This window comes from Magallana gigas, chromosome 8 (genome assembly GCF_963853765.1).
Source record: "Magallana gigas chromosome 8, xbMagGiga1.1, whole genome shotgun sequence".
Classification (NCBI taxonomy): domain Eukaryota; kingdom Metazoa; phylum Mollusca; class Bivalvia; order Ostreida; family Ostreidae; genus Magallana; species Magallana gigas.
In genome coordinates, this window is record NC_088860.1 from 42,485,590 (window position 1) to 42,503,440 (window position 17,851).

Genomic DNA, 17,851 nt, shown 5'->3' on the forward strand with positions numbered 1-17,851 from the left:
TCATGTTTAGCAAAATCAAGATCTAACATATCTCAAATTCTAAAATCAGACGGAAGACCTCCTCGTTGCTCGCAACGAGATCGTGTCTAGTTATTATTATTTTTTTTCTTACAAATTTTGTGCACGCGATTTCTCAGAAACGGCTTGACCGATTTTCATGAAACTTTCAGATATGATAGATAATGATCGAAACCTTATAGGTTTTTAATAATATTGATGACGTCACTTCCGTTTTTGAGATATTGACGTTTTAGCGATTTTTAGAGGGGTGGCTTGTTACTCTAACTTCTCCTAAACTATAACAGATATTGAGTTCAAACTTTCATGGAATGGTAGACAAAAGATTGTAGATTTGCAATTTTATTTTCATTTTGAATTAAATTGAAAGGCGCCGAAGCTCGCCTAGAACCGAAAATTTAGTTTAAAAAAATGTCGTATTTTTTTCTTGTTTTCTTTGTTTATCTCTTTTCTGAAAAATATTTTGTTAAGACATGTAATGTAAGAAAGGATAATATTTACAGGACCTTTCATTTGATATCAAGAAAAAAGGGCTGGCCCCTCAAATTAGGGGACCAAAGGGCTTTAAAGTTTTTAATCTGTAGCCCTTTACTGAGAAATTTTTTGTGAAATGTTATAGAAGCAAATATGTTTATCTTACAGTAATGTATCCAAGTAATGTAATGATTTTATCATATGTTACGTAATTAAGGGTTTTAGGGGCCAAAAGTCAAAAATTTTGATCACCCATATCTCAGAAAGAAAAAATATTTTGTAATGCAGTACAGAAGAGAAGTTGTTCAAAATGATGTTCTCAACAAAATGCAACCGTCAAAATTTCGTTAAACGGCCCCTCAAAGGAGTTAAGGGATCGGCCCCTAAAACTTTCTTTCTCATATATCTCCAAAACGGTAACGAATTTCTAAACACTTGTTGAACAAAATTTGTGTAGAATTAAATGACCTTTTATTTGATACCAAGAAAAAGGGGCTGGCCCCTTAAAAAGGGGACCAAAGGCCTCTAAAGTCTTTAATCTGTAGCCCTTTACTGAGGGATATTTTGTGAAATGATGTAGAAGCAAATGTGTTTATTTTATAGTTATGTATTCAAGCAATGTAATGATTTTATCATGTGTTACGTAATTAAGGGGTTTTAGGGGCCAAAAGTCAAAAATTTTGATCACCCATATCTCAGAAAGGAAAAATACTTTGTAATGCAGTACAGAAGAGAAGTTGTTCAAAATGATGTTCTCAACAAACTGCAACCGTCAAAATTTCGTTAAACGGCCCCTAAAAGGAGTTAAGGGATCGGCCCCTTAAACCTTCTTTCTCATATATCTCCAAAACGGTAACGATATTTTAAACACTTGTTGAACAAAATTTGTGTATAATTAAATGACTTTTTATTTGATACCAAGAAAAAGGGGCTGGCCCCTTAAATTAGGGGATCAAAGGCCTCTAAAGTTTTTAATCTGTAGCCCTTTACTGAGAGATATTTTGTGAAATGATGTAGAAGCAAATGTGTTTATTTTATAGTTATGTATTCAAGCAATGTATTGATTTTATCATGTGTTACGAAATTATGGGGTTTTAGGGGCCAAAAGTCAAAAATTTTGATCACCCATATCTCAGAAAGGAAAAATATTTTGAAATGCAGTAAAGAAGAAAAGATACTCAGAAAGATGTACTTAATAAGATGCAATTTTCAAAATTTCGTTAAATGGCCCCTATAAGGAGTTAAGGGATCAGACCCTTAAACGTTCTTTCCCATATATCTCAAGAACGGTAACGAATTTCTAAACAGTTGTTGAACAAAATGTGTTGAGATTCAATTGACCTTTTATTTGATATCAAAAAAGGGGCTGGCCCCTAAAATTAGGAAACTAAAGGGCTCTAAAATGTTTCATCTGTAGCTCTTTACTGAGGGAAATTTAATGAAAGGCTATAGAAGCAAATATGTTTATCTTACAGTTCTGTATCCAAGTAATGTAATGATTTTTTCATGTGTTATGGAATAAGGATTTTTTAGGGGTCAAGGGTCCATAAACTATGACCAGCTATATCTCAAAAAGGAAAATGTTTTGAAATGCTGTGTAGAAGAAAAGATACTCAAAATGATGTACTTTACAAAATGCAACCTTCAAAATTTGGTTCAGCGGCTCCAATAAGGAGGTAAGGGACTGGCCCCTAAAACTTTTTTTTCTCAGATATCTCAAGAACGGTGACGAATTTCTAAACACTTGTTGAACAGAGCTCTTATCCCTGAAACAAAATAGTATCTGGCCCTTAGAATGTAGACCCCGTTTTTCTATTCTAAATCATGTTTACCAAAATCTAGATCTTACATATATCTCAAATTCTAAAATCAGACGGAAGACCTCCTCGTTGCTCGCAACGAGATCGTGTCTAGTTATTATTATTATTTTTTTTTTCCAAATTTTGTGCACGAGATTTCTCGAAATATATTCGACTGATCTCAACCATTTTTTCACAGATGGTTGGGCGTGATCTAATCTTCATACATTTTTCTTAATTTTTTCGTAGTCACTTCCGGTACCGAATTGTCGGCCATTTTGTAATTTTTGACGACCCATTTTGTGCAGCTATAAACTCGGAAACCATAAGAGATATGAATATGAAATTTTCAGGATAGGTAGACTATAGTTTGAAGTTGTGCAGCATGTAGTTGTTTAATGCCTGTTGCGCCATTTCTTGGAGCTCGCCTGGGCACGAAAATTGGGCACGAATTTTCATTCAAAATATATTTTCACACGTTTTGATTTATATCTTTTTATCAGTTGATATTTTGTTTAGACATATATAACAAAAGTGGTAGAGAATCAATAGTTCTTTCCAACAAAATCAATAAAAAGGGGCTGGCCCCTTTATTAAGGGGCCAAGGCACTCTTAAACTCTATTACAAATAACTTAAAAACGATAAAGATTTTGTAATGCAATATAGAAGCAAAGTTGTTGATCGTACCAATATCTATTAGAAAAAAGTTATTGCCACGCCCATTTATTACGTAATTAGGGATTTTTAGGGGCCAAAGTACTTAAACTTTGACGCAATATATCTAGAGAAGTAGACATATTTTGTTAGACATGATAGAAGAGAAAATGTTTGAATTTATGATTTAAATCGATTCCACTTATCAAAACACGAATTCCTGTCCCCATTAAGGATCTAGAGGGCTGGCCCCTAAAATATTCATACATTTGTATCTCAAAAATGATCAACAATTTTAGATGGGTGTAAGAACAAAAATTGTTAGTATTCTTAAGACCTTTTCAAAGAAATTAAGAAAAAGGGGCTTGCCCCTTTTTTTTGGGGGGGGGGCAAGATTTCGTAATGCATTATAAAAGCAAAATTGTTAATTGTAGCAATATCTATCTGGAAAACTCATTGCAACACCCATTTATTACGTAATTAGGGATTTGTATACATTATCTGAAAGTGTGTGTGTGTTTGTGGGGGGGGGGGGTAATTCTAAAATTATATCGATTATTCATGGTATGATTAAAAACAGAAATCGCAAGGAAGACCTACTCGTTACTCGTAACGAGATCGTATCTAGTTATTCTTTTTTTTCTTCTAGACGTTTTTTAAAACTCAAATATCTTGCTTGTTTGTTGTCCTATAAAGTTCAAATTTGCAGAGCTTATTGGTAGTTACTATTTCTCAATATCTATGGAAAATCGTTGATATCGACACTTCCGGTACCGAGTTATTCCCCTTTTTCCCCAAAATATAGGCATTCTTGTGCACGCAAAGGCTCTGAAACCGCTCACAGCCTGTGTTACAAAGTCACAAATCTTCAAAATAGAGAGTTTGAACGTTGTCCTCCGAGTTTTGTTTTTACAATTTTCCTCCTTTAAAGTTTCAAAAAATTAATTTGAATTTGTGTTTCAAAAAATGCTGATTTTTTGTTGTGTTTTTGTTATGTAGCTCTTTAGTTTAAAATTTTCTCTAAATACATATAGAACAAAATTTGTGCAAAATGTCAAGGGCTTTCACTTGACACCATTGAAAAAGGGCTGGCCCCTTAAATTAGGGGTCTAGAGCACTTAAAAGTCTTCGCTTTATAACTCAAAAATGGTTAATATTTCGCTATAGCTGTCGATAGAAAAGTTGTTCATTATTGTGTTATCAATGTCGTTACAAAACTATTTTGTACCAGTAATGCGTATTATGAGTGTAAAAAGCTTGTCTTGTTAACATGTACCTGTATTCATTTGGCAAGTAAGCGAATCGTCTTCGTGCGAATAACGTACATATATTAACAGCTGAAAGTGTTCCAGCATATACGGGATGCTTTGATTCATTTGAAAAAGTGTCTAAAAAGTATACGTGTACATGTTTTTCTTACAGCCTTTTTTTTTGGAGTAACCTCTGTTTAGGTCCTATAGTGGACAACCGTTAAGAAAAACAAAAACGAGAAAATATAAACGTTCTTTTTCTTATCTAGTGAGATACATAAACTAGATTTTAAAAAAAAAATAACTTCCATGAAATGGATTTGAGTCATTTTACTGCAAGCATTTCAAATCGACCTAAATTCTTAGTTGTGTGCGTCATTACATAACCCATCTCGCCCGCGGCCGAGAAATTCGATCGCCAAGGTCGCGGCTGGACTACCTAGCGGTCAGCGGTTATCTAATACACAAGAATCGCGTCTGTCATATGTGATTTTACTTAGCAGCAAACACAAGAATCGTACACAATGACATTAAAGCTTACTCTTCTTAATTTGAATTAAACGATAGAATAAGAAATCGTTCTGTTTAATCATAAACTCGAACTGAAGCAGTATCAGACAGATAGATCAACTGTGGGATTAAAGGGGAAAAAAACTTATATTAATTAGAGTTTATTCATCATACTGCAAACATTGTAAATCTTCCTGGGTTCTGAGCTTTTTATGTGTGTTTTAACTTTACGTAAGTTATCCGATCCCTCTTCCGCGGCCGAGGAAATCGGTCGCGGCTGCACTACCTAGAGGTCAGCGGTTATCTAATAACAAGATATATATACAAGAACTGTTTCAATTTTATGTTCTTTTTGTTCACCTTCAATTTATTGAATGAAACATTAGAATGTGAATTGAGAAGCCCCTCTAAAAATTGATAAAAGCGATATTGTTCCAAATCAGAAACATCATCAGACATAAATCAATAGTGAATTTGTAATTCTAAAATGTTCTAAAAACTATACATGTACTAATAATGTTATAGATAAACAACGAAAAACCACAAAGATTAAACCTTCAAATGATCACCCCTAGAACATAGCCAAGGAGATCCCGCGCGAGTGGATAAGTGATCCGCGGTAGCTCGTGTTCTTCTGCATGTACTTGATCACACGTGCATGTTTATTGATATTTTGTACGATTCCAACTATTTGTTTATTCGAGATTTTGACCGGTAAATGTAAGATTGACTTGTGTTTCAATTTAAGATTTTTTTTATTTACCCACGAATATTTCCGCTAGATACTGCTGAGAGGTTTTATAGATATCGTAGAAAGTAGTTGACGTCTTCATAAGGTTGCACATAAAATGAGAGAGAAGGGGAGAGAGAGAGAGCGCGCTCAAAATTGGAAGCATTATTTAGCCGAATTAAGAAAATGAAACAGTCTCCAAGCGTTCAAGGCAGGATAAAAAAAATCAAATATCAAATTAACACATGCGGTACAGGCAATTGCAACTTCTCTGGCCTTTCTGGCAAGTTTGGAAAAACACCTCGAATGTATTAACATCACCGGATGTTAGAATATTATACAAAATGGAGTCGCTTCCCATTAAAATAAGTATCGGCAAGAAGTTTTTTATGTCGTTTCTGTGTTATATTTTAGTGTATATTGATACCTTTAATGAAATATAGCTCACATCTCAACAGATCATAAAATGTGTTGTAATTATATCAAGTTTTAAAAAAAGGGGGGTCGTCATGGACGCCTAGGTAATACATTCGAAGTGTTTTTCCGAGCTTGCCAGAAAGGCCCGAGAAGTTGCGATTGGCGGTAGAGGCTGACACGATAGAATTGAGGGATTTAGTGATTATTTTTAGAATGTTCACATGAGTTTTTAAACAAGATTTGTTTAGATTTTATCGGTTTCATGATCACAGTGCAAGGGATTTTTTTTTTTCAAAATGTGGCGAAGACCCATTTTTGGCGACTGCTTAACATGTGTACATTTTTCTCCTCAATGTATGTCACCTTCCCACCCGTGTGTTTATTCGGTCAGTCTATGCTAAGTCAAATGAATCCGCTCCACGTGCGACCGAAAATCTCGTGTCGCGTCAGCGCACATAGCCTAGAATATTGCCCCTGGGCTGCAGATCAGCAATTGATAAATAATTGAGTAACATTTGGAAGGATGCTTTCAATGCAGCGGTCACTTGTTAAACAATAAGTGTTTAAATATTCGATGTCAATCAACCTCACATTAAAGGTGCGATATCGTAATCTGAGAATGTGGCTAAAAAATTAACCTGTTGAACACGCTAAACTTCTATAGTTATGAACAGAATAAAATATATATTATAAGAGACTTAAATAACTTAATAAGTTATTTATGTCTCTGGTTTTATAAGTTAACAGTTTTAAGTCAGATATTAAATACAATTTGTTCTCAGGATTAGAAGTAATGATATACGACTACATTAAGCAATAAAGTCGGTCGATCGTCATTAAATCATCAGAGTACTGCAAGTGTCGACAGTTTCTTATTTCTTTGAAATAATTGTAGTAGTTCAATTGACTTGCAGACTATAATATAGCGACTTTTCTGCCTCCCAAAAATGTATGCATTTAATTGCGATAGAAATTTGTTCTTGGGGATTTTACTTATTGTTATATGCACATTGATAAAAAAAATCATTGAAGTTGTGTAATATGAGGTTGTAATGCAGATTAAAACTCAGCTGAATATTTTATTTTTAATCTAGCTTGTCAAAATTGGAGATTGTTAACTTGTAGCTTGTTAACTCTGAAAAAGTCTAGAACAGAAGAAATAAAGTCTTTATAGCTTTCGCTACATCTTCTTATTTATGTGTACGCGTACATAAAAGCTATTTTAGATTATTTTTTTACTGTATAAAAAAGTGTTGTTTTTCCTAACCTTAAATTTAAATCTATAGAAATTCAATATCTACATGTAACATCTCAATAGCTTTGATAGCTTATTACCGCTTTGAAATCATTTAGTGATGCAAATTGACAAATGCCCATGAAAAGACATTATTGGACCCCAAGGGTTTCTTATCCTTTCCGACGATGATGAGAAGAACTCAAATGTGCATACAAATCATACATTTACATGTATATTTATATGTGATATGATAGAAATAATTGAAAAATATAGGTCTTTTTTGTGCCGCACAAAACGGGCGAAAAAGATTTTTAAACCCCACGAAAAAAAATTGAGGGGGGGGGGGGTTAAATAAAAATCACCTTGTCCGTCCGTACGTCGTGTCCGGTCTATATCTTTCTGATGGAGAAACATTGGAAGTGTTCTTACTTCATACAAATAATACTCATTAACTGACGAAGCTTCATGACCTAAACCCAAGGTCATTTGGACAAAGTAAAGGTCACTGGCAGGAAAAGTGCAAAATTTGTTACCGGTCCACTTTGGAATTTCTTACTTCACACAAAGATTGCTTATGACCTGAGGGTGTGTAATGATTTGTTCCGAAGTCATTTAAGGAGAAACATTGGGAGTTTCTATTTCATGTAAAGATTCCTGATGACCGATGATGTGTCATGAACTTGACCCAGGGTCAGTTGCGCAAGTTCAAAGTCATATTAAACATGTGTCATATCTTGTATTAATGGAAATGAGTAAAAGCTAGAGTTTGTCATAAAGATTACTTGTGACCTGTAAATATACCCTGCCTTGTCTGACTCACTTATTAAAGAAAACGATCCATCCATTATTCTCTAACAGAGAAATACGTGAGTAATGACTTCTTTCTTAGCGGGGATAGCATTTGTGAGCTTGCTAACAGTACCTTTTAGATGGTCCAGTGGGAGCAATGCCCCCTTTCTCTCAACCAAAATTTCCCTTAAGTTAACGCTTAGAAAATTGATTTTTGGGTCATTTCCCCCACCGCCACATCCACACTTTTATTATGATTAAATTAATTATATACATGTACATAAATGATGTACTTTTTAAAGTTATCCTAAACTTGAAGTAAGTTAAACGAAGAACTTGCCTGGTTTGAAAATAATACTTTGAAATTGAGTCTCGTTTTCGATTTCTTGAACTTACTATTATCATATTGATAATCCAGTATAATTAAAAACCATTTCCTTTCTCCTTACACTCGCCAGGTTCTGATAGACCTGTATCAATAACAGACTATACCCACTTGACCTCCACATTTGCATACAAATTAAATAAACACCTACTTAGCAAAGATATGCCTTTATCTGTTTAATGAGTAGTGCAATACTCAATCTAGAGGTTACATAGAAAACAGGTATGAATTAATTTTTTTTGTCTCCATTTGAAGAGTTCCAATCAATTTTCTAAATCTCTAATTCGTAAGAAGAAATTGTCATGTAAAGATGACCTTTATCAATACAGGGTCTGTCAGGCTCTGACAAGTGTCAGGAGAAGGAGGTATTTTAATGAGACTGATGGACAATCCTTTCGCGACACGAAGTTGCGACGGAAGACCTACTCGTTGCTTTGCAACGAGCTCGGCTCTAGTTCATGGTATAATTTAAAACAGAAATCGCAAGGAAGACCTACTCGTTACTCGTAACGAGATCGTATCTAGTTAAAGTCTTCCGTTTCCAACGGAAGACCTTATAATTTTCGTACGATTTCTTTTTATTAAAGTCTTCCGTTTCCAACGGTAGACCTTATTAAGGTCTTCCGTTTCCAACGGAAGACCTGATAGTTTTCGTACTGTTTCTTATTTTTTTTCTCCAAATTTTGTGCACGAGATTTCTCGAAAACTGTTCAACCAATTTCAACTTTTTTTCCACAGAAGATGGGACTTGATGTAAACTTAATACATGTATGAGATTTTTCCTGTCATTACTTCCGATACCGATTTATCGGCCATTTTGTACATTTTTACGACCAATTTTGTGCAGAGCTGATCTCAGAAACTATTAGAGATATGACTATGAAATTTGCGGGGATAGATGGTCTATAGTATGAGGTTGTGCACCATTATGTTGTTTTACGCAAGTGGCGCCATTTCTTGGAGCTCGCCTGGGCACGAAAATTGGGTACGAATTTTTATTCAAAATGTTCATACGTTTTGATCTTTATCTTTTTATCAGTTGATATTTTGTTAAGACATATATAACAAAAGTAGTAGATAATCAAAAGTTCATTCCAACAAAATCAGGAAAAAGAGGCTGGCCCCTTTTTTTAAGGGGCCAAGACACTTGTAAATTCTATTACAAATAACTTAAAAACGATAAAAATGTTGTAATGCATTATAGAAGCAAAGTTGTTGATCGTAACAATATCTATCAGAAAAATCATTGCCACGCCCATTTATTAGGTAATTAGGGATTTTAAAGGGCCAAAGTACTTAATCTTTGACGCAATATATCTAGAAAAGGAGACATATTTTGATAAGCATTGTAGAAGAGAAAATGTTTGCATTATTGATTCTAATTGATTCCATTTATCAAAGCACCAAAGTCTGTCCCCATTAAGGATCCAGAAGGCTTGCCCCTAAACTATTCAATCATTTGTATCTCAAAAATGAACAACAATTCTAGATAAGTGTAAGAACAAAAAATGTTAGTATTTGTGAGACCTTTCGACTGAACTCAATAAAAAGGGGCTGGCCCCTTAAATTAGGGACCGAGATACTCGTAAAGTCTATACACATACCTTAACAAGATAAGGATTTTGTAATGCATTTTAGAAGCAAAGTTGTTGATCGTAACAATATCTATCAGGTAAAATCATTGCTACGCCCATTTATTACGTAATTAGGGATTTTAGGGGCCAAAGTACTTAAACTTTGACGCAATATATTAAGAAAAGGAGACATATTTTGTTAAGCATTGTAGAAAGAAAATGTTTGCATTTATGATTCAAATCGATTACATTAATTAAAGCACCAATGTCTGTCCCCGTTAAGGATCTAAAGGGCTGGCCCCTAAAATATTCAATTATTTGTATCTCAAAAATGAACAATTATTCTAGATAATGGTAAGAACAAAAAATGTTAGTATCCGTGCGATCTTTCGAATGAACTCAAGAAAAAGGTACTGACCCCTTCAATTAGGGGCCAAGACACTCGTAAAGTCTATTACACATACCTTAAAAACGATCAAGATTTTGTAATTCATTACAGAAACAAAGTTGTTGGTCGTAGCAATATCAGTTTGTAAAACTCATTGCCAAACCAATTGATGACGTAATTAGGGACTTTAGGGAACTAAAATCTTAAATCTGTAATGTGCTGTATGTGATAAAGCAAAGCTCTTTGTTAAACATTTCAAGGGATATTGAAAATCGTATGCATTATCTGAAAGGGAGTGGTTGAGGGGGGGATTCTGAAATTTCATTGATATCTTAATCGTATCGTTTTAAAATTGAACGGAAGACCTACTCGTTACTCGTAACGAGATCGTATCTAGTTTTGATATACTTATTATAATAAGTATAGATATGAAGGTGATGATCAATGATATAAGCAAACGGATTTTGAGTCCATGTAGCATTGGACGTCATACGAAATGTCTAAGATCCAAACCGTTTAGTTTGCACCAACAATAAATGTGCGTATTACAGAAAAATAACATTTCTTACACACTCAAGTGTAAGGTCAAATATTTCAAAATTTGTCCATGAACAACTCCTGAACGTGTTAGGTGGCTTAATTATCAAAACACACATTTACTATATTATGAATTATAAAAATGAAGAAAAAATACTGCTCTCGACATTCTTTCAACGTGACAGAATTCAAAAAGGGAAAAATATGAATCTGGGTCATATATATTATTATAAATGTTGTCTTTTCGTTGCAAAAAACCCGTTGTGCTATCATTTTTATCAGCCAAATCAAAATAAGTAAGATTAAGGCCACTAGAAAGTCTAGGGTCTGCATTCCTTTCCAATAAGATATTGGCGGTTTTGTATTGTCTGCAAGCAAATGCAATGTAGAGTGGACTGACTTCGTCTTTGTTACATAAATTAATATCAGCCCCATGATCCAGTAACAGTTGTACAGTGCTATCATGTCCGTTTTGACAAGCTATAAAAAGAGGACTGGCACCGTTTTTCTTACATAAATTAATGGCTGCTCCTTTACTCAGTAAAAGTTGTACAATGCTATCATGTCCGTTTTCACAAGCTATAAAAAGAGGACTGGTTCCGTCCTCCCTACTTAAAATAATGTCTGCTCTGTTTTTCAGTAAAAGTTGTACAGTGCTATCATGTCCGTTTTGACAAGCTATAAAAAGAGGACTGGTTCCGTCCTTCCTACATAAATTAGTATCTGCTCCATTACTCAGTAAACGTTGTTCAGTACTATCATGTCCGTGGTGACAAGCTATAAAAAGAGGACTAGCTCCGTCCTCCGTGCAGTAGTTAATGTCTGCTCCTTTACTCAGTAAAAGTTGCACAATGCTATCATGTCCGTTTTCACAAGCTACATGGAGAGGACTGGGTTTGCCATCTTTACGTAAATTAGTGTCTGCTGCCTTACTCAGTAAAAGTTTTACAGTGCTATCATGTCCGTTTAGACAAGCTGTAATGAGAGGACTGGCTCCGTCTTCCCTACATAAATTAGTGTCTGCTCCTTTACTCAGTAAAAGTTGTACAATGCTATCATATCCATTTTGACAAGCTATAATGAGAGGACTGGCTCCCTTCCTTTCACATAAATTAATGTCTGCTCCTTTACTCAGTAAAAGTTGTACAGTGCTGTCATGTCCGTTTTGACAAGTTATAAAAAGAGGACTGGCACCGTTTTTCTTACATTGATTAATGTCTGCGCCTTTACTCAGTAAAAGTTGTACAGAGCTATCATGTCCCTGTTGACAAGCTACATAAAGAGGACTAGCTCCGTTCTCCGTGCATAAGTTAACGTCAGCTCCTTTACTCAGTAAAAGTTGTACAATGCTATCATGTCCGTTTTCACAAGCTACATGGAGAGGACTGGGTTTGCAATCTTTACGTAAATTAGTGTCTGCTGCCTTACTCATTAAAAGTTTAACAGTGCTATCATGTCCTTTTAGACAAGCTATAATGAGAGGACTGGCTCCGTCCTCCTTACATAAATTAATATCTGCTCCTTTACTCAGTAAAAGTTGTACGATGCTATCATATCCATTTTGACAAGCTATAATGAGAGGACTGGCTCCCTTCCTTTCACATAAATTAATGTCTGCTCCCTTATTCAGTAAAAGTTGTACAGTGCTATCATGTCCGTTTAGACAAGCTATAGAAAGAGGACTGACACCGTTTTTCTTACATTGATTAATGTCTGCTCTATTACACAGTAGCAGTTGTACTGTTCTATCCTGTCCGCCAAAACAAGCCACAGTTACAGGACTGGTACCGTCCTCCATGCATAAATTAATGTCTGCTCCTTTACTCAGTAAAAGTTGTACAATGCTATTATATCCATTTTGACAAGCTATAATGAGAGGACTAGCTCCGTTCTCCGTGCATAAGTTAATGTCTGCTTCTTTACTCAGTAAAAGTTGTACAATGCTATCATTTCCGTTTTCACAAGCTATATAGAGAGGACTGGGTTTGCCATCTTTACGTAAATTAGTGTCTGCTCCTTTACTCAGTAAAATTTTTACAGTGCTATTATGTCCGTTTTGACAAGCTTTAGAAAGAGGACTGACACCGTTTTTCTTACATTGATTAATGTCTGCTCCTTTACTCAGTAAAAGTTGTACAGTGCTATCATGTCCGTGTCGACAAGCAATAAAAAGAGGACTAGCTCCCTTCTCCGTACATAAGTTAATGTCTGCCCCTTTACTCAGTAAAAGTTCTACAATGCTATCATATCCATTTTGACAAGCTATATAGAGAGGACTGACTCCCTTCCTTTCACATAAATTAATTTCTGCTCCTTTACTTAGTAAAAGTTGCACTGTTTTATATCTTCGCGTTTCACCCGGTTCTTCATGGTAATAGTTTCTGCAATCCTCTGTATCGTTTCCAGCTGCACATAAAAGGGGCGTCAAACCAAAGTACCATCTTTGATTGACATTGACACCTTTCTTTACCAACTCATTGAGTAGTTCATAGTTATGGAAGACAGATACAATGTGAATAGGGTATAAACCTCCCCATGTCACGGATAAAGATTCTTTCACTTGGTTTTTAAAAACAGTACAAAACAATTCTATTGAACCATTGCAACACACTGCGGGAAAAAACTTAATAAAATCGGTTTGCATGGATTGTAGATTATTTAAGCAATATTGTGATAGTTGTGTATGACAAAACACAATCAACGCAAAGAGTGGCGATACTTCATGTTCTAAATCCAAAAATGATGGTTTGGTCAACAATATTTTTTTAGATGTCTGATCAAGCCCTTGTTTATCAATTGTAAGTTTCTTTGTTTCTCCCAACTTTTTTATATTTTCGGAATGATCTGCAATCTTTTTTTCCAGTAATTGTATTATTTTTTCATTCCTTAGACAAGGATTAAGTACGACATTTAAAAAGCGTTCTCCAAACAGTTCATTGAAGAGTCTTTCTCCAAGTTCTATCACGTATTTTTCACTAAGATAAATAGTGAACTGATCATTGGGTTTCTCACAATCTCCTAATCTTACTCTTCTTCTGAGGAAGCCGATATCAGCAAATTTTATCATTTCAGTGGGATAATCCGTCCCGAAAACATAAGTTGTAACTTCCATCACAAAATCGTGATAAAAATGATACATATCGCCAATTTTTTTAACAAAAAAACCACCCTTTAGGGACACAAGAGCATCTCCAATCGCTAAAGGTGGTGTGTTCTCTTGTAATCCACAAAGTTTTAAAGTGTGTTTGAATTTGATTTCCGTGTCTTTTTTTTTCAAAAGATCGCTTACACAAAGATCATCGTTAAAAAGAACAAGGAGAGCTAGAGCACAGTATTTAACCATATCTTTTTTCCTGAACCCTAATATTTCTTCCTTTAGAACTGTTACAGGTTCTGTAAAAAAATCGATACCCTTAATTTTGTAATCTTCATTGCTAGAATATAATTTACACAATAACGGAAAATACCTTTCTACTTTAACAATTGCATCACATTCTTTGTCTGATAAATTCATATCGAATGTATATTTTGTCAATATCTGCCGCTTTTCATCAACGGATAATTTATTTTTGGTATTATCAATGTCTACGATATGTGATTGATTAGCTAAATAACATGACAATCTCGTGTCGGATATTATGTGGTTTCTGCACGATATCATAAGTTTAGCTTTTTCTAAGTACAACTTTAATTCTTCTTCATATTTTTGCCATGAATTATTAAATATTTCATTAAAAGATTCTTTTCCGAGTGGATCATCAAATACACAGATGGTTTTGTTCTGTTGAAATCGACTTGAAGAATATTCATTCAAAATATCTTCGACTTCTTTTACTCGTTTTATTGTCCACCCGTTTTCTCGGAATTTGAGTGCAATATGTTGAATAATGAATGACTTTCCGGATCCTGATTGACCAGCCACAATGACCAGATTCCTGCTTCTAATGCTTGTTTCCACTTCATTACACGCCCTGGTTGAAATGAAGTAAAGGTCGTCCTGTGTCCATTGGTTGAACATGGCCTCTTCAATATTTAATTCTACAATAAAAAAAATTGTAAAACAGCAGGTCAATGTACATATAAACTTAAAAAAGGATATAAGATTGAGTTCAGACTTTAACATATATAGTTTATCTCAATCAATTGTAAACGTACGAAAGAAAATTCAATATAAAATAGTTTCACTATATGTCCATATTGGCTGTACACAGGGGTCATGAACCCCTGCACCAGAGGTTATGAAATTCACATTATATAGGTACAAAGCGTCATGAATATCATAGCCTTGCATTCTGTTTATCTTTGCCTTGTGGAATTAGAGAAGAATGCAATTTGTTATAAGGACATACTGTAATATGATGATCTGATTATTCTGTATTGTTAATATTTGGTTTGCAGCATCTTTAGAGCTATAGGCTTAAACATATAAATTGTGAAGGCAAAAAAAAATGAAGTTTCAGTCTTGAGTAAAAAAAATTATAATATTTTAATGACGACCACCTTCCTGCTTGTAATCTTTCAAAAAGGACTATGAAATCTATAATTTTAGCGAATTTCTTTTAAAGATCATAAAAGAGTGCATGACCTGATATTGAAAAGGTACATGAAAATACTTGAAATAACATTCCCATATTTGTTAACTTTCAAGGTTTTATGTGTATATGTTTTCATAGATAAACTAAAACAAGGTGGCTAGTAGACATGTTTTTTTAAAACAACTTCCCATTCCCCATCCCCAGGGGCATACAAAAACTTTCCATGACGGCATTTAAACGAAAACATAAAAGAGAACAGCTATATACTATAATAATTTTGTTCACTTCTGTTCCAACTTCCATCCTACATACTCTGCTATGACATCATCTGATATTTACACCAAAATCATTTTACATGTACTGTTTATCAATGATTTCGAGTAGCTAATTAATATTTTACTATTAATGTGTCTATTTATTTAAAGACTTCAAAAACTGTTTTTGTTTCAATAAATAAAAATACTTTCATAGTTTTTTTTTGTTTATCACACAACTTCTTAATTACACTATATTTAATGATTAATAACTCCATTATGAAGAAGCAAGTGAAGAACACGCCATTATGAAGAAGCAAGGGAAGATAACTCAATTAACTTTGAATTCACAATATCTTAACTTTGATACACAGCTTCATTCCCTTTTTTTTCAAGTATGCATGCATGTGAAATATCTCATTTCTTTCATTAACATTCCTGAGCAGAATAAAACAACTAGACAAACATACCCCATCCTCTCCAAGCAATAACACGTTCCTTACATGTAGGTGGCATGTAATATTATAAAAGATGACAGCTTAATGTTTTTTTTTCTAAATATGCAGTCAGTTTTTATTCCGTGTTAGTAGACCTTTTTTAAACATTCTCTACATAAACTGTAAAAGACCATGCTTTTAACCACACCCTGCATTAAGAATCCCAAACTTATACCCTATATGAGTGTTTTGACCTCACCCTAGATTCAGAACCCCTACCTCGGGGGACATGAAAATATAACAATTGGTATAGGACTTCCTGGTCTACAAAATTGTCAATGAAGTGTATGGGAGTAGAGAAGATAATTTTTAAACATTATACTGTGGTTTCATTAATATTCAAGGGTATCTATTTTCGTGGATAAAGTGAAAATCACAGTTTCAAGGAAATGTAAATTCGTGGCCAATGTCCCCATCAATACAAAATGTTAATAGAAATTGCATTTCAATGAACATTTAATTTCATGGATCAACTTAAAAACGAAATCCATGAAAATTGGTATTCAACGAAAATTGGTAAAACCACAGTATGCATTAACACTAAACATCCATTTTAGCCCATCCCTAGGGTCTACACTCATTGTCTAGGGGACATAAAATTTCCAATTTAAATAGAGGACTACCTGGTTAATATAATTATGAAGTCTGTCTTTCTTACAGATGTGTGAGAGTAGAAAAAACGATTTTTTAAACATTAAATGCATTAACACTTTATGACCATATTGACCCCCCCCCCCTCCTACAGCCTGAACCCCTGACCCATGGGCCATGAATTTCCCATCTTAGGTAGAGGAGTTTGTAGACATCATAACCATGCAATAAGTTTTTTCCCTACATGTGTGGGAGTAAAAAGGAAGATTTTATAAGATTTAATACATTTTCACAATATGACTACATTGGCCCCAACCTAGGGCCTAAACCCCTGCCCCAGGGGTAATGAATTTCACAATTTAGGTAGAAGACTTAATGGACATCATAACCATGCATTTAGTTTTTAACAAATATATATGGTAGTACAGAAGAAGATTTTCTAAGATTTAATACATTTTTACTATATGGTCATATTGGTCCCACTATAGATCATGAACCTTGACCCAGAGGCAATGAATTTCACAATTTTGATAAAGGGCTTCATGGACATCATAACCGTGCATTCAATTTTTCTTTACATGTGTGGGAGTAGAGAAAAAGATTTTTAAAACTTTGGCTATTTTTGCATATTTGGCACCGCCCGTGGCGCCCTTGGGATAATAGAGCCATAAATTTCACATTTTAGATTTTTCTTACCATACAGATGCTTCACACAAAACATGGTAACAATTGGCTTTCTAGTTTTCAAAAGTAATTAGCTACGTACGTGGTAGGTGGGAATAAAATTACTCATCATCATGGAATTAAAATCGAAAAAAGTGCTACATTTTTAATTTTCAGGAATTGTACTTTAATGACGACGGATATACTCATACACCCAAACACGTTAACATGGATGAAAAGGCGTATAGTTACGCGTTTTGAAAAAGAATGATATGACAACCACTGCACTGACAAGGAATATCCAATGAACGACGAAACAAGACAGACTGAAATCCAAGCACAGATACAAAAAAAACCTTTATATTTCTAGACCATTTTCATGTGTATGTTATTACATCGCACATGCGCAAACCACACCTTGTGGCAGATCGAGCAAAGTCAATGATCGCATCGATTTTAGAAAAGGGGCGTTTTTTGTAGAAACCGATGGAAACGATGTTACGTTGTTTCTTTCTTAGATTAACTATCATTTAGCTACTGTGTTGGAT

General features: G+C 34.4%; 1 protein-coding gene across 1 annotated transcript; it reads right to left on the reverse strand.

Annotated features, from left to right (window-relative positions):
* Positions 1 to 1,768: 1,768 nt before the first annotated feature.
* Positions 1,769 to 17,083, reverse strand: LOC136271012 (ankyrin-1-like; the record flags this gene model as incomplete). Its single annotated transcript, XM_066070078.1, has 3 exons — positions 1,769 to 2,248; positions 11,164 to 13,003; positions 17,067 to 17,083. Coding segments are annotated over 3 exons (2,052 nt in total), but the record flags the coding sequence as incomplete, so codon positions are not given.
* Positions 17,084 to 17,851: the final 768 nt, after the last annotated feature.